The 21,062-nt window shown below is 41.9% G+C and overlaps 1 protein-coding gene across 1 annotated transcript in view; it reads left to right on the top strand.

The window, feature by feature from the left end:
- Positions 1 to 375: 375 nt before the first annotated feature.
- LOC112234836 (retinoic acid receptor alpha-A) overlaps positions 376 to 21,062 on the top strand; it is a 126,058-nt gene continuing 105,371 nt past the window's right edge. Inside the window, exons 1-2 of the mRNA XM_042310045.1 lie at positions 376 to 1,436; positions 19,314 to 19,462. Coding sequence (XP_042165979.1) covers positions 1,280 to 1,436; positions 19,314 to 19,462 — 306 coding nt within the window. The 5' untranslated portion in view covers positions 376 to 1,279. The remainder of the gene's footprint in view (positions 1,437 to 19,313; positions 19,463 to 21,062) is intronic.

The following is a 21,062-nucleotide window of genomic DNA, read 5'->3' on the forward strand; positions in this document are numbered from 1 at the left end:
CAGAGTTACAATGTAACATGTGTTTGTAAAACTCTGAAATTGAAAAAGTATTGAAATGTTAAGATTTACTCCTTTTGCGTTTTCTTTATATATTTGTCTTTATCAGATTGCTTAGTTTTGTTACATAATCTTTTAAACAATATTGTAGCCTATTATTTTGCTGTGATACACATTAATACCCTACCACGGTTGGTTAGATCGTGAACAAATCTAAGTGAGCTACTTTGATTCATGAATTTAGAAATGTGTTTTTATCGCACGAAAATATCATGTATCGTGTTCATTCGAGGGAAAATAATATTATGCGCGGTGAGCTAGAGCTGCCTGCGTTTCTTCTTTCAGCCTGGCTCGCGCGGCTGCTGCTGGTTGTGAGGCTCGCGCTGCACGGTGTGTGAGAATCCTGGGTCATTTGAAGGTTAGCAGTCTCGGATGGGTTCATAGAAAGTTCACTCGCATATATTAGGCAATTCAATCTTTCATTCTCTGTGAGCAAACTAGTATGAAATGAGCTGCATGGAGGCAGGATAACCCATCCGTCATCCGAACGGGGAGATATGGTTTTAAAACGCGATCTGTAATATTTCTAAGAACATATTTTCAGCACGGTGGGCTCGAGCGAGGAGCTTGTTAAGCGCACTGGACCGAGCTGTGCACGTTGGAACGTTACGGGGGTGACTGACTGTCTGACACACGTTGGAACGTTACGGAGGTGACTGACTGTCTGACACACGTTGGAATGTTACGGAGGTGACTGACTGGCTGACACACGTTGGAACGTTACGGAGGTGACTGACTGTCTGACACACGTTGGAATGTTACGGAGGTGACTGACTGTTTGACACACGTTGGAACGTTACGGAGGTGACTGACTGTTTGACACACGTTGGAACGTTACGGAGGTGACTGACTGTTTGACACACGTTGGAACGTTACGGAGGTGACTGACTGTTTGACACACGTTGGAACGTTACGGAGGTGACTGACTGGCCGACACAAGTTGGAACGTTACGGAGATGACTGACTGTCTGACACCTTTTCGTCTCAACAACCGGACACCAGAGGAAAATGGCAAATCATCATTCGGGTCAATTACAAGCTTTTAGCGGTGTTGTCTGTCATAATTCATGACATAGTCTGGGAAGAAGACCAATATTTTACGTGCCATAAAGGGGCAGACTTTGATGGAGTTGTGTGCACTTATGTTCGCGATTATTATCCACACCTAAATTATATTGAAAGGGATACAATAACAGGCAGAATTTTGCGACTAAGGGAAATCATGTTTGATTGTATGGATTTGCTAGCGGTGAGCCCGGGACAAATGTTGGATTTCTACACTTCGAGTCCCTCTTCGTGCATGCTACAAGAGAAGGCACTGAAAGCGTGCTTCGGCGGGCTCGCTCAGAGAGACTGGCAACACCGCCGGAGCGCACATTGTAGGTTCACTTTTTTTCCCTTTCATTTCACGTGTATACAGCCTAGTAGCTTCATAACAGTACCCTATCATAATAATGACATAATGAAATTATAATAACCATGATGTGCGTGGCTTGTCCACTTAATCTCTTTGATCATCTCTTTATATTGTGTCCATGCACACCTCCTCACAGTGTTTCCTGTCTTCTCATTTCCTCTCTTCTGATGCGTTTAATGACCACGCATTGAATATGCCCAGCACACACACACACACACACACACACTTGTGACCCCCATCATTGCCCCTTAAATCACCCTAATGTGCCATAAACAGTGTTGTAGGGCATACCTGTCTGATTGTTAAGTAACTAGTTAGATAACTTATTCGAGAATTAAACACAAGCAAAAATAGAACAGAATAGAATAGATACTTTATTGTCCATAATTCTTTAAAACATAAATCGTTCTTATATCTCAAATGACTTGTAGAGCAGCCATTGACTTAATTTGTAACAACTCACACTTTTTTTGTCCTGTCACTGTGACATGGCCCTGTGTTTGAAGCGTTCCTCCTAGTCCTAGCCATGTCATATTTCATCTGTACACACTTGGGTCGTAAATTCTGGAGGTGGAAACAGCTCTCTACAGCAGGCTGATGTATGTTCAGTAGCTGCATCTCAAATAGCACCCTATTCCCTACATTGTGCAATACTTTTAAACCAGAGCCCTATAGGGCCCTGGTTAAAAGTACTGCACACTATAGGGAATAGGGTGCCATTTGGGACGCAAGCAGTATGTGATCTCCTGGTTCCTACACTGGGCGGAGGAATGCACAGAGTAAACACGGGCAGGCTGTGCCTTGACACTTCCCTCCCTCCCAGAAAAAGAGAGATGACAGGGGGCGGCTATAACCCCAGGACGTAGAGCATTGAGAAGCTCGCAAGTCTCTCTCTCTCTCTCCCACTCTCTCACTCTCTCAATTCAATTCAGAGATTTATTGGCATGGGAAACATATGTTTACATTAAATGTTTACATTGCCAAAGCAAGTGAAATAGATAGTAGATAAAGTGAAATAAAAAATGAACAGTAAACATTACAATCAGTAATGTTTCAAAGGATAGAGACATTTCAAATGTCATATTATGGCTTTGTACAGTGTTTGTAACGATGTTAAAATAGTTAAAGTACAAAAGGGAAAATAAATAAACATAAATATGGGTTGTATTCTCTCTCCAACTTTTCAACAAGGTTCATTTTGAATGGCTTGCTCCAAGGCTATTGACAGACCTGTTTTACAGTGCATTGGGAATGTATTTAGACCCCTTGACTTTTTCCACATTTGGTTACGTTGCAGCCTTATTCTAACATGGATTAAAATACTTTTTTTCTCTTTTTCAATCCACACATAATACCCCAATATGACAAAGTGAAAACAGGTTTTTAGATATGTGTTAAATTCAATTGATTGGGCATGATTTGGAAAGGCACACACCTGTCTATATAAGGTCTCACAGTTGACGGTGCATGTCAGAGCAAAAACCAATCCCTAAGGTTGAATGAATTGTCCGTTGAACTCCGAGACTGGATTGTGTCGAGGCACAGAATGCGGAAGGGTAGCAAAAATTGTCTGCAGCATTGAAGGTCCCCAAGAACACAGTATCCTCCATTTTTCTTAAAAGGAAGAAGATTGGAACCACCAAGACTCTTCCTAGAGCTGGCCGCCCAGCCAAACTGAGCAATCGGGGGAGAAGGGCCTTGGTCAGGGAGGTGACCAAGAACCCAATGGACACTCTGACAGTGCTCCAGAGGTTCACTATGGAGATGGGAGAAACTTCCAGAAGGACAACCATCTCTGCAGCACTCCATCAATCAGGCCTTCATGGTAGAGTGGCCAGACGGAAGCCACTCCTCAGTAAAAGGCACATGACAGCCCGCTTTGAGATTGCCAAAAGGCACCTAAAGGACTCTCAGAACATGAGAAACAAGATTCTCTGGTCTGATGTAACCAAGATTTAAATATTTGGCCTGCATGCCAAGCGTCACTTCTGGAGGCAGCATCATGCTGTGGGGATGTTTTTCATCAGCAGGGACTGGGAGACTAGTCAGGATCGACGGAAGGATGAACGGAGAAAACTACAGAGAGATCCTTGATTTAAAAAATATATATATTTCACCTTTATTTAACCAGGTAGGCTAGTTGAGATCAAGTTCTCATTTACAACAGCGACCTGGCCAAGATAAAGCATAGCAGTGTGAACAGACAACAACACAGAGTTACACATGGAGTAAACAATAAACAAGTCAATAACACAGTAGAAAATAGAGTCTATATACATTGTGTGCAAAAGGTATGAGGAGGTAGGCGAATAATTACAATTTTGCAGATTAACACTGGAGTGATAAATGATCAGATGGTCATGTGCAGATAGAGATACTGGTGTGCAAAAGAGCAGAAAAGTAAACAAATAAAAACAGTATGGGGATGAGGCAGGTAAATTGGGTGGGCTATTTACCGATAGACTATGTACAGCTGCAGCGATCAGTTAGCTGCTCAGATAGCAGATGTTTAAAGTTGGTGAGGGAGATAAAAGTCTCCAACTTCAGCGATTTTTGCAATTCGTTCCAGTCACAGGCAGCAGAGAACTGGAAGGAAAGGCGGCCAAATGAGGTGTTGGCTTTAGGGATGATCAGTGAGATACACCTGCTGGAGCACGTGCTACGGGTGGGTGTTTCCATCGTGACCAGTGAACTGAGATAAGGCGGAGCTTTACCTAGCATGGACTTGTAGATGTCCTGGAGCCAGTGGGTCTGGCGACGAATATGTATCGAGGGCCAGCCGACTAGAGTATACAGGTCGCAGTGGTGGGTGGTATAAGGTGTTTTAGTAACAAAACGGATGGCACTGTGATAAACTGCATCCAGTTTGCTGAGTAGAGTATTGGAAGCTATTTTGTAGATGACATCTCCGAAGTCGAGGATCGGTAGGATAGTCAGTTTTACTAGGGTAAGTTTGGATGAAATTCTGCTTCAAGTACAGAGAGATCCTAAATGAACATTTGCTCCAGAGCGCTCAGGACCTCAGACTGGGGCAAATGATCACATTCCAACAGGACAATGACCCTAAGCACACAGCCAAGACAACACAGGAGTGGCATCAGGACAAGTCTCTGAATGTCCTTGAGTGGCCCAGCCAGAGCCCGGACATGAACCCGATCTAACATCTCTGGAGAGACCTGAAAATATCTGTACAGCGATGCTCCCCATCCAACCTGAAAGAGCTTGAGAGGATCTGCAGAGAAGAATGGGAGAAACTCCCTAAATACAGGTGTGCCAAGCTTGTAGCGTCATATCCAAGAAGTCTTGAGGCTGTAACCGCTGCAAAGGTGCTTCAACAAAGTGCTGAGTACAGGGTCTGAATACTTATGTAAATGTGATATTTCAGTTTTTAATTTGATAGAAATATGCAAACATTTCTAAAAATCTGTTTTTGCTTCGTCATTATGGGGAAATGTGTGTAGATTGATGAGGGGGAAAAAAACAGTTTAATCCATTTTAGAATAAGGCTGTAACATAAAAAAATAAAATTTAAAGTGGAAAAAGTAAAGGGGTCTGAATACTTTCTGAATGCTGTCTATGAGACAGCCCCTTTTTTTCTGACAAGAATGATGGCACACATTCACTCACTCTCTTTACACACTCCATACGCAGAACATTGCTTAACATGTTTTTTTTTACTCACTCAGAGAAGTAGGCTAGTCTGTCTGTCCTATCACACACTGATGAGAAGAAGTCAGTGGTTTGCAGTCCGATAATAACCTTAGCTTATGGAATACTTGCCTTATCTGTGTGTGTTTGCCTGAGGCCCCTCCACTCCTCTTCTTGAGAAGGTGTTTGTTTAAGCCCCCCCCCCACTTGATTTATTATGATAGTATGATGACTGGAGAGCAGATAATGTTAAGCACTGCTGTACTGTCGGTCACGTCACTACACTTCCCAGGACGTGTTTGCTCTACAGGCACAAATCACAGTGAAGTGGCCCTTATCAGTAACAGCGAAAGTGGAGAAGGTGGCTACTATTCACCCCCTACTCACCCCATTTCACTGCGCTCCTACAGTAGGCTACATTGGTTTTACATGAATAGCCTCTGTTTATTTGTTTAATTAGATTTGTTTATATTTTGCATTTGTATGCCCCATAAATTATAGCAAATTAGTTTATCTGGCAAAACAGATTTAATCCCACGTAAATCCTATAGTTTCTACCTATATTTGGTCATCTTAATTGATGGTTTAGCTGAGCTGCTATATGTGCATACTGTGTGTATCCTATGTATAAGAAAGGTATGTGTGTGGGTGTGTTTGCCTTTGTGTGAATGCCTTACATGAGAGAATAGAGGGAATGCAATAACTGTATTCCATAGATTTATAATAGTCTCCAGGTGTAGTAGCTAGTGCAGTGTTCCGTTCATGATTGATAAGACTATTATCTTGTCACTGTGGTGTGATCACTAATAGAAAATGTCATAATTTCTCGTCATTTCAGTACACCACTGTGTGTTCATTGTGTGTGTGCGTGCTTGTGTATGTGTGTGTGTGCATGTGTGTGTGTTCTACGTAATTAAATCATCTTGAACATTAAAGTATAAGTAACTCATCATGTTCATTAATCACCACACACAAGGTGCCTTTGATTAGCATTTCAATGCAATTAGAAAACCATTTTCCATTCATGCACAGAGGGTGTGTGTGTGTGTGCACGTGTGTATGTATGTGTGTGTGTGTTGCAAATTATTCTGATAACAGATTTGCTTGTATTCATCACCAAGGCAATGTAGCAAAACAAGGTTGAACCGATTGGGCAATCTTTCTTTCCCCCCACTATTTCATATGCATAGACTACATTCATATTAGCCTTGTGGCATTGCACTCGTCTTGCAACGCTCTGCCCCCTTTCATGTTTAAATAAGGACCAGTTTAAATTGGACTTTAATTTAAAGAGCTTCCCAGAGAGGTCATTGAAACTGAGTTTTTTATTAATTAATTTATTCAGTGCAATGGAAGCCCCAAGGGTGTCAATTAGATCTATTCACTATGAGCTGCGCTCTGTTAACACACACAGGCATGCACAAGCACACACACTCACATACACACACATAAGCCCTCTTTTTTTAGAATGAGCAGGAAAACAAATGGTTGTACGATGGATACAATGAGAAGGTGTGTGTGTGTGATGATATTATGACGTTTGATGCATGCGCTAAAACAGAAATATTTTCTAAATTCATAACTTAGTTTTATATGATGGACTTTGTTCTTTGTGTTTGTTTGTTTTCCATTATAGAATGGATATCAGGACAGTAATGTACAGTATATTAGTTACCATAGGTACTATTATGTATAGGCTTATAGAATTCAAGGTTATTGGTGAATGCAAAAAAATAAAATAAAATAACTCAGTTACAATATAAGGATAATCTTTGAAAAACTTGATAATATTTTATGTATTGAATCCTTTGACAGGAGTGATAGTCATACGGGTATAACACTACATGACAATACAGTATGAATGGTTTCTCTTTGTCTGTAGTCCATATGGCATTGGAAGCTGTAATCCCAAGGCCTTTCGGGACTTGAATACCAACATTGAAAAGATTCACACGTTCACTTAAAGGGTCTAAGCGCTAGCCATTGTCAAGTAAAGCACAAAATGAATGGTAAAATTACTTGTTCAGATATTTCTGAGGTTAGTTGACTCATCCCTTTGTCGTCTTATTCTTCTAGTGAAGTAGGTAATACTGATTTGTATTGCATGGATTATGTATGACATGGGCAGGCATAATAGTTAATAAAGTGTGTGTGTTTGTGTGTGTGGGTGGGTTCACGTGTGTGTACACATGCACGTGTTTTTGTGTGTGCCTGCATGCTTAAGTGTGTGTTTTGTGTGTGTGTGTGTACACGTGTGTGCTCCCATACACATGTATCAACAGTCTCATGTTTTCTCTGCAGTTACATCCTTGTAGCTGAACAACAATGTCCAATGCCAAGTTCTCCCTTTGTTGTTAACAATGAGCAGACAGACAGACCATACTTGAGATAACAGCATGATATGTTAATTAGGTCCTGTCCCTGTTCTTCTCTTTAAGGCTTAATGTGATTCAGATAGGGACATGAAAGACCATGAAAGATCACAGCTTTCACACCAAGCTGATTTTGCAGGTATGTGACAGGACAACTAAGAGGTTGAAGGGGGGATCGATGGGGGGGATAAAAGGAGGGTAACAACTTTGAAACGATGCTGGTGCTGGAACACCACACCACACTACTGCCCACTGGTCCCAGATCTGTCAGGCCATTCTCTCTGTTTGGCAATGACAATGACCATAGGATTTGGCTATACACCACAAACAGATCTGGGACCAGGCTATACCACCTAAGTGGCCAGGGTTCTGATCTGGAAGCACGGTTTCGACTGCTACAATCATGCTTCGGTACTGCAGTTTAACTGACATCTGGCCCAGAAAGACAATTTCCATAGATAAGTCAAATTTGAAAATGTCTAATAAGACACTTTAGTCATCATCTTTGTGCACAAAAGATCCACTGAATTTTTCATATAATTGTTGCTGAGGCCGATTCCCCCCCATCACTCACAGCTGACAATATTAGCATTTTATATTCATCCAAGGTTTGCCATGTTTTTGGTTGCTCACGCTAATGCGTATGTGAAGTTGGGCCGTGTAAATCATATGCAACCCAGATATAGACGTCCATGAATCGGCCAATGTGAGTAGATTACATTGAAGACAATGGTCAGACATCTTGGTTGCAGTTCACTTACACTCCCGAGGAAGAAATTCACATTGAGAGAAGCAACGGACTACATTGGAAAAAGGAAGAGTGCTTTTATTTTATTTCACTCTTACATTTGTCAGATGTCACTCTGACATGATGGATGGTGACTCACTTTTATATTACTGCTAAAAATGAAACAATTAGCAGGAAATGCATTTTTCTATTTTTGCTGTAGAACCACTGAACCATTAGACTGAATGGGTTTCCAGACTTCTTTTGAGGAACTTCCCAGCAAACCAAATTTGTTTCTGTGAAAGTTCTCAGAACATTTGTCAGGTTGCGGCAAATGTTCTCATAACACAAAAACTGTCCAGTCGTGCTGATGATTAAACAATGATTGTATAAAACATTTGCCTGATGTTGCAAGAATGTTATCAGAACACATTTTTCCGTTCTTTAAAGGTTTCCCAAATGTTTCATTCGTTTAAAATAACTTAATGTGAATCTTAGCTAATGTTCTGGGAATGTCCTCTGTTTGCTGGGTTGTCTCTATCTCAGAGATTAGTAGCCTGTCTGATGCAGGTCTCCTTTACTGCTAAGGTTCCAAAGTATAACTTGCAACAAAATCAGACATCTTGACATGTTCTAACAACTCCAGAGTGTGTGTGTGTTCCTACATCCCCAGAGCTGACGTGTGGTTCAAATTACCCCCTAATGTGCCTGCCGTAGACTGGAGAATCATAACAACGTCGTCAAGCTCTTATTTCTAAGAAAGGATTAAAAATAATCGTATCACATTTCTCTCTTTGCCTCTCGATTCCTCTCTCTATTTGAACGTTCTCTCTCTCTCTTTCCCCCTCGTCTCTCTTTATGTCTGTCTTAGCTTCTTGTTTCACTTTATGAAAACTTTGAAGTGCCTCGCACCTGTTGCATCGCTCAGGAAAGTGAGAGCTCTGGCTCTTTATACATCCACTGTTTCCAATTTGCCTTTAACCTCAACAGGTCACAGGGTGGGCACCCAAAGGTCAAGGCAGAGAGGGTGGCTTGGAGGTTAGCCACGGTCACAGGACATGAACCTCTGATCCAAACATGGTGCCCTTCAGTGGTTCAAACCAAGGTCCAGTGCCTAACCCTGACACCTCTATCTAGTCTCATTTAGAAGCTGTTGGCCTTCAAATGAAATTAAATCAAATTTTATTGGTCACATACACATATTTAGCAGATGTTATTGCAGGTGTAGCGAAATGCTTGTGTTCCTAGCTCCCACAGTGCAGTAATATCTAATAATTCACACAAACCTAAAAGTACAAGAATGGAATTAAGAAATACATCAATATTAGGACGAGCAATGTCAGAGTGGCATTGACTAAAATACAGTAGAATAGAATACAGTATATACATATAAAATGAGAAAAGCAGTATGTAAACATTATTAAAGTGACTAGTGTTCCATTATTCAAGTGGCCAGTGAATCCATGTCTATGTATATAGGGCAGCAGCCTCTAAGGTGCAGGGTTGAGTAACCGGGTGGTAGCCGGCTAGTGATGACTATTTAACAGTCTGATGGCTATGAGATAGAAGCTGTCTCTCGGTCCCAGCTTTGATGCACCTGTACTGACCTTGCCTTCTGGATGATAGTGGGGTGAACAGGCCGTGGCTCGGGTGGTTGATGTCCTTGATGATCTTTTTGGCATTCCTGTGACATCAGGTGCTGTAGGTGTCTTGGAGGGCAGGCAGTGTGCTCATGGTGATGTGTTGGGCAGACTGCACCATCCTCTGCAGTGCAGTTGCCATACAAGGTGATGATATAGCCCAACAGGATGCTCTCAATTGTGCATCTGTAAAGGTTTGTTAGGGTCTTAGGGGCCAAGCCAAATTTCTTCAGCTTCCTGAGGTTGCCACGCTGTCTGTGTGGGTGGACCATTTCAGATTACCAGTGATGTGTACACCAAGGAACTTGAAGCTTTCTACCTTCTCTACTGTGGTCCTGTCGATGTGGATAGGGGCGTGCTCCCTTTGCTGTTTCCTGAAGTCCACGATCAGCTCATTTGTTTTGTTGACGTTGAGGGAGTGGTTATTTTCCTGCCACCACTCGCCCAGGGCCCTCACCTCCTCCCTTTAGGCTATCTCGTCATTGTTGGTAATCAGGCCTACTATTGTTGTGTCGTGGTATTTCTCTTGTCCAGATGGGATAGGTCAGTGTCATGACGATTGCATCGTCTGTGGATCTATTGGGGCGGTAAGCAAATTGAAGTGGGTCTAGGGTGGCAGGTAAGGTGGAGGTGATATGATCCTTAACTCGTCTCTCAAAGCACTTCATGATGACAGAAGTGAGTGCTACGAGGCGATAGTCGTTTAGTTCAGTTACCTTTGCTTTCTTGGGTACAGGAACAATGGTGGACATATTGAAGCAAGTGGGGACAGCAGACTGGGATAGGGAGAGACTGAATATGTCCGTAAACACTCAAGCCAACTGGTCTGCGCATGCTCAGAGGATGCGGCTATGGATGCCGGAGGGGCCGGCAGCTTTGCGAAGGTTAACGCGTAAATTTCTTTCTCATGTCGGCCACAGAGAATGAGAGCCACAGTCCTTGGGAGCGGGCCGCGTTGGTGGCACTGTTTTATCCTCAAAGCGGGCGATGGTGTTTAGCTTGTCCGCGAGCAAGACGGCGGTGTCCGTGATGTGGCTAGTTTTCCCTTTGTAATCCGTGATTGTCTGTAGACCCTGCCACATACGTCTCGTGTCTGAGCCGTTGAATTGTGACTCCACGTTGTCTCTGTACTCACGTTTTGCCCGTTTGATTGCATTACAGAGGGAATAACTACACTGTTTGTATTCAACCATATTCCCAGTCACCTTGCAGTGGTTAAATGCGGTGGTTTGTGTTTTCAGTTTTGCGCGAATGCTGCCATCTATCCACGGTTTCTGGTTCCCCTATACACTTCCTGATGAACTCAGTCACCGCTTCCGTGTATTCCGTGTAAATGGAGTCGTGATCTGAATATTCAGTTTTCCTCAAATTTGCTTTGTTAAAATTCCCAGCTACAATAAATGCGGCCTCAGGATATGTGGTTTCCAGTTTGCATGAGGTCCAAAGTCATTCTTTGAGGGCCGTCGTGGTATCGGCTTGAGGGGGAATATACACGGCTGTGACTAACCGAAGAGAATTCTCATAGGGTTGGCATTTGATTATGAGGTATTCTAGGTCAGGTGAACAAAAGGACTTGAGTTCTGTATGTTATCACAATCACACCATGAGTAGTTAATCATGAAACATACACCACTGCCTTTCTTCTTCCCGGAGAGTTCTTTATTCCTGTCTGCGCGATGTACTGAGAACCCAACTGGTTGTATGGAATGGGACAGTGTATGGAATGGAACAGTGATTCTGTGAAACAGAGTATATTACAGTCCCTGAAGTCTCTCAAAGGAGATCCTCACCCTGAGCTTGTCTACTTTAATGTCCAGAGACTGAACATTAGCGAGTAATATACTCGGAAGCGGTGGATGATGTGCACGCCTCCTGAGTTGGACTACAAGTCCACTCCGAATACCTCTTCTCCGCCGGTGACGTCTTGTAGCAGCCTCTGGGATAAGTTCAATTGCCCTGAGAGTGTGAAGAAAGGATCAAATTCAGGAAAGTCATATTCCTGGTCGTAATGCTGGTGAGTTACCACCGCTCTGATATCCAAAAGTTATTTCCGGCTGTATGTAATAACACAAAAAATACTACAAAGTTGCTTAGGAGCTAAATGCAGATCTGCCATGTCTGTCGGCACCATTCAGTTTCAGTGGCTCTTTTAGATGCAGTTTGATTGGTTCCCTCTACAGGGAGACACTTTGCACTTGATGTGTGCCGTCCTGAAATCTGACTAGACAGACCGTTTCCCTGTGAATTTTCAGCATCCCCCACCTGTCAGCACCCCATGACCAGTGTCAGTCTGCCGTCTGTTTCCACCGTTCTCTCTCCTAATCAAAAATTACTTTTTCCTCATCTTTTTCTAGACAAGGCATACATATTTTTTATAGTTTCTATCTTCTCTTCCAGTCAGTGTTTAACTTATTGGTGACAGGGGGGCAGTATTGAGTAGCTTGGATGAATAAGGTGCCCAGAGTAAACTACCTGCTACTCTGTCCCAGATGCTAATATATGCATATTATTAGTAGTATTGGATAGAAAACACTCGGAAGTTTCTAAAACTGTTTGAATGATGTCTGTGAGTATAACAGAACTCATATGGCAGGCGAAAACCTGAGAAAATCCAACCAGGAAGTGGTAAATCTGAGGTTTGTAGTTTTTCAACTCTTTGCCATTCCAATATACAATGTAAATGGGGTCATATTGCACTTCCCAAGGCTTCCACTAGATGTCAACAGTCTTTAGAACTTTGTTTGAGGATTCTACTGTGAAGTGGGGCCAAATAAGAGGGGAATGAGCCAGGTGTCTGGCAGAGTGCCACAGGCTAGTGACGTGCGGTCACGAGAGAGTTAGCTCTCGTTCCATTGCTTTTCTACAGACAATGTAATTCTCCGGTTGGAACATTATTGAAGATTTATGATAAAAACATCCTAAAGATTGATTCTATACTTAGTTTGACAAGTTTCTACGACCTGTAATATAACTTTTTGAACTTTTCGTCCGACATTCGGCTGGACCTGAACGCGGGTTTGGATTTGTTTACCAAACGCCCTAACAAAAGAAACTATTTGGACATAAATGATGAACTTTATCGAACAAATAAAACATTTATTATGGAACTGGGATTCCTGGGATCATTCTGATGAAGATCATCAAAGGTAAGTGAATATTTATAATGCTATTTCTGTCTAATGTCGACTACACAATATGGCGGATATCTTTTTGGCTGCTTTGTTGTCTGAACGCTGTACTCAGATTATTGCATGGTTTGCTTTTTCCGTAACGTTTTTTTGAAATCTGACAGCGGTTGCATTAAGGAGAAGTATATCTCTAATTCCATGTATAACACTTGTCTTTTCATCAACATTTATTATGGGTATTTCTGTAAATTGATGTGGCTCTCTGCACAATCACCGCATGTTTTAGAACTACTGAACGTAATGCGCCAATGTAAAATGAGATTTTTTTATATAAATATGCACTTTAGCGAACAAAACATACATGTATTGTGTAACATTAAGTCAGTGTCATCAGTGTCATCTGATGAAGAGCATCAAAGGTTAGTGATTAATTTGATCTCTATTTGTGCTTTTTGTGACTCCTCTCTTTGGCTGGAAAAATGGCTGTGTTTTTCTGTGACTTGGTGGTGACCTAACATAATCGTTTGTGGTGCTTTCGCTGTAAAGCCTTTTTGAAATCAGACACTGTGGCTGGATTGATGAGAATTGTATCTTTAAAATGGTGTAAAATACTTGTATGCTTGAGGAATTTTAATTATGAGATTTTTGTTGTTTTGAATTTGGCACAAAGCACTCCCACTGGCTGTTGGCAAGGTGGGATGCTATCGTCCCACATATCCCAGAGAGGTTAAAGAAGGGATTATAGATAACCTTCTGAATTAAATGTGTACTACAGCCTACAGCCCTACAGCCAGTGCTGCTATGTCTCCCTCCCACCGCAAAGCTGCTTCTAATTTGGTGTACTTTGGGTGAACTTCGACCGTTTCCTATTGACTCTCTTTCTCCACCCGCTTGGTGTATGTGAGTTGTTTGTGTGAGCTACGTGTTCCTGCAGAAAACCCAGAGGAAGAGGGGGAGAAAAACACTTCCAGCTTGAATAAATGGCCAGGGGAGAGGTGGGGTTGTGGAGGGAACTGGATGTCCATGTGTGGCTCTAGTAAGTTAGGCCGTACTGTGGTATTGGTAGGACAGTTTCCTCGTGCAACACGGCACTCTAGTGTCTACTAGCGATAGTTTGGGTTTTAGAAAAAAATTGTTATCAGTGCCCTCAACTGTATGTACTCAGGCCAACGTTTAGGTGTAGTATATCCCCTAATTCTTCCCATACTGCCCAGTGCCTGTCTCTCCACCTCTTCACGGGTAGATCATCACAGCTTCCTCTTAGTATAGCCCAAACACACAACAGGCTAACCCCAGGAACTCGGGAAATGCGTCTGTCTTTCACTCTCTCTACCCATCTCCATATTTCTCTCTTATGCACACTGTCTTTTCCCTTTGTCTTTTTTATTTTCCCTGTCTCGTTCTTCCTGTTCATTTTCTCTCTCTGTTTGTTAAAAGTAGGGCCATTGTAAATGGATCGCTGCAGTATAACAATCATTTGGACGTAACTGTGGTCTCATGACTACAGTGTAGAAACCGTTCATGTCCTGATTCCATGTCGTTGTGATATAATTGTGCTAAATGGTGTGTGCGCATGTGTGTGTGTGTGTGTGCGTGCGTGTGTGTGTTCAGAACAGATCTTGCCTTAGTTACCTCCCTCCTAGCCATCTGTGAGGTCTGTAGACCATGTGGGTGAAGAGTCCTGATTGTTTTTATATCACTGGTCATCTGTCTATCTGACTGTTAGCATGGGGACAATGTGGTGGACAGCAGGTAGGGACAGGTGGACATAGTGAGCATAGACATGGTTGATTGACCCACACATTATTTTCTATTGACCTATAGGACCCTTATTCTTCTTCTTCTTCTACTACTACTTCACCACCCACAGCAAGCCATAGCCATAACAGTGCTCTTTCCCGACTCAGCCTCTGTCTTTTCACTTATTCATCCCCCATTCAGAGGTTGACCTCCCTCCCTCCTCCTCTAGGCCGGGTGTGTTTTCCTGTTTGACCATGCTGGCTGGTTCAGCAGGGGGCTAAGAGTTCAGCAGGATAAGCTATGAGACATTTTTCACACACACACACACACACACACACACACACACACACACACACACACACACACACACACACACACACACACACACACACACACACACACACACACAGTATTCTCACATGCACACTGATACACAAACACACACACACTGCTCCCACCCCTTGGTTCGTCTTGTCTGTCGCTGGTCTTTAGTCTCCGTAATGGTGCTGGTGTGTAGGTATGTTAACATGTGGTGAAGTTAGTTCGCTGCAGAGCCAAAGCTTAATCACCCAGAAAATTGAGAAAAAGCTCCCCAGCGCCCGATATATAGTGCTGTACACGCACACACACAGAGACACACTCACATAGACACATGTAAACACAATCAAACACACACAACACCGAAGAGGGGAAATGCATCTGCCTTTATGTGCTCTACCTGTCTGCAGGTAGCCACACTCCCAGATCCAACCATGAGTTTCAAATAGGCAGCGCCGAGTGTCATGTAAAAATCTTCCCAGAGTGAAATAATTCCCAATTGTTCTGAATGTGTTGTGATTGTGATGTCATGTAACATTTCTCACAGCGTGAAATTGCTCCCAGTTCAGTAATTGCATGCTTGTCTTTTTGTGTGGATGGCTGAGCTCATGCGGCTGTCCCTCACACCCTCCCTCGCCCTTGATTTAGCTAGCTAGCATAATTAGCAGTCAGTTGGTAGAGATGGCTTGTTCTCAGAGGTGTGCAGTTTTAGCTTGTTTGTATAGCTAAATAAAGAAATCTAAAAGCTAGATTTTAGCCAAAGTATAAACAACTGTTTCACAACTCCACTAGTTACTTTTGATAACCAAATGTATTTAGCTAGCTATCTGCCATTCTGTGCATGACATGATAGGCTACACTAGCTAGCTAGCACAACTAGCTAGCTTATAACTTTACCCACCATCTCTCACATTACCCAAAGCCAACGGTACCGTGACAGCCTTTTTGCTGGAGCAATCCTTGAATGGAAAGTAAATGGCAGCACTGCAAATAAATGCAATGCCAATTTGTGGTATGCCAAATAAACCATGAAAACTACTACCAAAGATTGATATAACTAACCCATGGTACTGCAGTTTCTCCAAAATAATCTGTTTTTGCTGTCATTTGTCACTTTAGCCTGTAATGTGGAACTAAAGACTCGACTGTGTTGCAAGTGTGTCTTCCAAGTTTGTCACCAGAATATTACCAAGGAGAAAGCAAGTCCTTGATGTCATTTATGGCCATATATTTAATTAGTGGGTTGATAAAAGAAATTGACAGTGAAATATTTGAGTGAACAGATTTTATTTCAGGGTATGAGAGGAAAAGACAGGCTATCCAAAAGAAAACTATTATCCTCCCCCTGGCAGATATTAGACCATATAAAACCTGCATAAACAGGTCATGTCTCAGCAATCTACTGTCTTATAGCAAGTGTTTGACACTTTAAAAATACAATTTAATGAATTGATATAACCCCACCCCACACCAAATTGAGATGCTGACCAACAAAAATAAAGTGGTACATTTCTGTATATTTCCAACCATTAGGGTTGTTTTTGTCGCACTGCTTTGCTCTATCTTGGCCAGGTCGCAGTTGTAAATGAGAACTTGGTTCTCAACTGGCTTACCTGGTTAAATAAAGGTGAAATAAAAATATTAAATTAAAAAAATTGAAAGGAGAAAACTAAAACCCTGAAGACATTTCTGCAATAAAATACAACAGTTTCTTATGTAGCCCTTTACACTCGTACCCAGCAACTTTTGCAAATGTTTTGTTGTCTGAGGGAAGGAAATGCTGTAACTTTAAGAAGATTGTATTTTGAAAGATGAGACGTTGAGTATTATAATAAATACCTCTTTGATGTCATACAAGCAAGAAAAACACCTGGGAGTCCAAATGTACACGTTTCTATATCAGAAAACTGATGTCATACACAGTGTCAACGTTTTTGATCACTATGTTGATGTACAGTTACAAGATGAGATGGCGTCATACCCTGGGTTATTCTGAACAGAATTAGCCTATGTTTGTCTATTGTGAAGAATGCACTCATAATGATTCCTTTCTATGCGCATCAAATTATGATCCGTTTCCCTGAATTGTATTGCGAAAGCCTAACACTAATATCGTATTTAAAACTTCGCAAGTCATGTTGGCAATAGAACAAGCCTTGAAATGATGACCACCTGACCCAGATTGCAATTTCTAATGAACCATTTCTAGATTGCGTAATTGTGTTATGGTGAGGATGCAGAGTTGTGTTCCAAACAAAACTACATGTGTGCTTGCTCTAGTTCCTCAATGGTACAGCTAGGAAAGCTCAAAGAAAGAAGCTTATAGTTGAAGACTAAAAAAACACCTTATAGTTGAAGTGCATAGAAATGACTTAGGAACTGTGAACACTTTGTAGAGGTGTTGCCACTTGGAGACACCAGTTAGTCTTCTCACTCAAACCCTTGTCATTACTTTGTATTATGTTGCACCTACCCCATATTTTCCAGGAATATTCTTATTATTTTACTGATTGTATTCAGAGTATTGTCAGATTTCGATAATATTTCTGCTTCTGCTATTGTTGTGTCCTCACCTTTGGTCTAATCATTTCTCCATAATCTCCAAACTGTTCCCTTTCAATTGCTACCATGGTTATAAAGTGGAAGTCGGAAGTTTACATACACCTTAGCCAAATACATTTAAACGCACACGCACGCACGCACGCACAAACACAACACACACACACACACACACACACACACACACACACACACACACACACACACACACACACACACACACACACACACACACACACACACACACACACACACACACACACACACACACACACACACTTCAATAAAAACAAACATCTTCCTGTCCTCATAAATAATACCAGGTTCTAGGAAGAGGGTGTTTGCACTTCAGAGAGAAAACAATGCAAGTGAACTGCTTGTTTTCATTTATTTAGACTCAACTGATTGAATGAAAATTTGGACCAACAAGCACTAAACATGCACAAAAACATTAATCAGAGATGTGTGCGTAGTACGATATTGATTACTATCAGCAACACACTATATACAGATGATAGCAAAGTGACTCACTCCAACTGACTAGCCAGTTGCACTAGTTTCTGTTTGCTTTGGGATTTGATTGACAAATAACAAGTCTGATTGATTCACCAGAGGGGAAGCAGAGGTCACTATGCATCATGCAGTAGCACTAATATTCACCGTCATGACAGTTCTACACTCACACTGTCCTTTATGTATCCCAAAGAGATTGGCAATATAACAGGTAAGCAAACATGGACAAGCACACAGAAACACACACACACAATGAGTCAATGTGACCCATTTTTGACCCATCTACTGTAAGTGTCAAATTGACCCAGAACACCTTTTGAACATAATAAGTTGAATTCCACGTGGGGCCAAGGGCCAGAAACAGATTGAGGGGTTGCTCGCTAATAGATGTATTATTGAGTTTAAGCTGATGAAGTATGGAAGAATAGGATCTAATCAGTCAACCAACAAACCAACCAACACTGCTCTGATCTGCTCAACTCTCCATGCAGATAGATCTATAGACGGTCAGGCCCTTGAGCAAGCTACATATATTCCTGAGTTGGGTAGCAAAATTCTGTTAACTTTCAATCAATTCCTTGGTTTTCTCAAAATCCCAGTTGGAGGATTCCACCCAGGATTTCTGGAAAACCAGGGAATTTATTAAAAGTTGAAAGGCTATAACATGAAGTAATCATGGACAATTTCCACTTTAATAGCATTTATTTTTTCAACATTTATGTTTAAACTCAGTCAAGCCACAGGTGGACTTTTCAAAACCAATTACAAAGAAACCCACTGGCTCAAAAGTTTGCTTTTGTTCACTCTGAATGACTGTTGTATCAGTCAGACCACTAGGGTTGTTCTGAGAACTCATTCCAGGGTTCTGGAGGTTCTATATGAACTCATTAAATATCACAATCTTTGTGTTTCCGTTCCAGTAACATCAAAATAGAAATAAAGTGGCCACTCAGAACCACTGTAGGATGAGTATGTGGACACAGTAATTGCATGCCAACGATTTGCTACTGTGTGCCCGTATTTCAGTTCATTTAGTACCTTTAGTTCACTCACTCAGGAAATGGGTTTTGAATGCTCTACCATTACCATCTGGTTCCGTACTAAAACATGAACCCTCTTATTCTTTCCACAAAACATTTTTTCCATCTGGGACTAATAAAGAACTAATCATCTTCTTCTGTTGTGTCTCTGCAGCCATCGAGACCCAGAGCACCAGTTCTGAGGAGCTGGTCCCAAGTCCCCCGTCCCCCCTGGCCCCGCCCCGCGTCTACAAGCCCTGCTTCGTGTGCCAGGACAAATCCTCGGGGTACCACTATGGTGTCAGCGCCTGCGAGGGCTGCAAGGTAAGTCAACGTTCCGTACCGACATATAGACCCCAACCAGCAACATACACACTAAAACCATTAACATATGCAGTGGGGCAAAAAAGTATTTAGTCAGCCACCAATTGTGCAAGTTCTCCCACTTAAAAAGATGAGAAAGGCCTGTAATTTTCATCATAGGTATCATTATTTTGTCTGTCATAGTTGAAGTGTACCTATGATGAAAATTACAGGCCTCTCTCATCTTTTTAAGTGGGAGAACTTGCACAATTGGTGGCTGACTAAATACTTTTTTGCCCCACTGTACACCTCAACCAGCAACATACACACCAAAGCCATCAATAGACACACCAAAACCATCAAAAATATACACCAAAACCAGCAACATATACACCCCAACCAGCAACGTACACACCATAACCTTCAATATACACACCAAAACCATCAATAGACACACCAAAACCATCAATATACACACCATAACCTTCAATATACACACCAAAACCATCAATAGACACACCAAAACCATCAATATACACACCAAAACCATCAATATACACACCAAAACCATCAATATACACACCGAAACCATCAACATACACACCAAAACCATCAGTATACACACAGAAACCATCAGTATACACACCGAAACCATCAGTATACACACCGAAACCATCAGTATACACACCAAAACCATCAACATACACACCACAACCATCAACATACACACTACAACCATCAACATACACACCAAAAGCATCAACATACACACCACAATCAGCAACATACTAACCACAATCAATCAATCAAACACATGTATTTATAAAGCCCTTTTTACATCAGCCGATGTCACAAAGTGCTATACAGAAACCAGGCCTAAAACCCCAAACAGCAAACAATGCAGGTGTAGAAGCACGGTGGCTAGGAAAAACTCCCTAGAAAGGCAGGAACCTAGGAAGAAACCATCAACATACACACCACAACCAGCAGACCTCTAGGACCAGATGTTTTCCTCACAACTTGACCTAACCAGAATTGAAAACTTTGTCCTGGTCAGGTCACTTGGTGAGGAAAAACCTTTGCTTGATGTTGCCCACAGTCTATCAATGCAGCTGTACCTGACTGTGCATACTGCATACATACAGAGCGCTCAAACAGTATATCAACGTAAATCAAAGTTTATTTGTCAACTGCGCCGAACAGACCTTACAGTGAAATGCTTACTTACAGGCTCTAACCAATAGTGCAAAAAAGGTATTAGGTGAACAATATGTAAGTAAAGAAATAAAAACAACAATAAAAGACAGTGAAAAACAGTAGCGAGGAACATACAGACACCGATTAGTCAGGCTGATCGAAGTAGTATGTACATGTAGATATGGTTAAAGTGACTATGCATATATGATGAACAGAGAGTAGCAGTAGCGTAAAAGAGGGGGTGGTGGGACACAATGCAGATAGCCCGGTTAGCCAATGTGCGGAAGCACTGGTTGGTCAGACCAATTGAGGTAGTTAAAGGATGTACCTGTGTGCATACGGAACATACAGCCCTTTGGTTGACACTCCAGTCCAGTGTGTGCCTGGAGGCTGAATAGGCATCTTCATTCTATCTCTCCTGCTG

The sequence above is a fragment of the Oncorhynchus tshawytscha genome, linkage group LG31 (assembly GCF_018296145.1).
Source record: "Oncorhynchus tshawytscha isolate Ot180627B linkage group LG31, Otsh_v2.0, whole genome shotgun sequence".
In the NCBI taxonomy this organism is placed as follows: domain Eukaryota; kingdom Metazoa; phylum Chordata; class Actinopteri; order Salmoniformes; family Salmonidae; genus Oncorhynchus; species Oncorhynchus tshawytscha.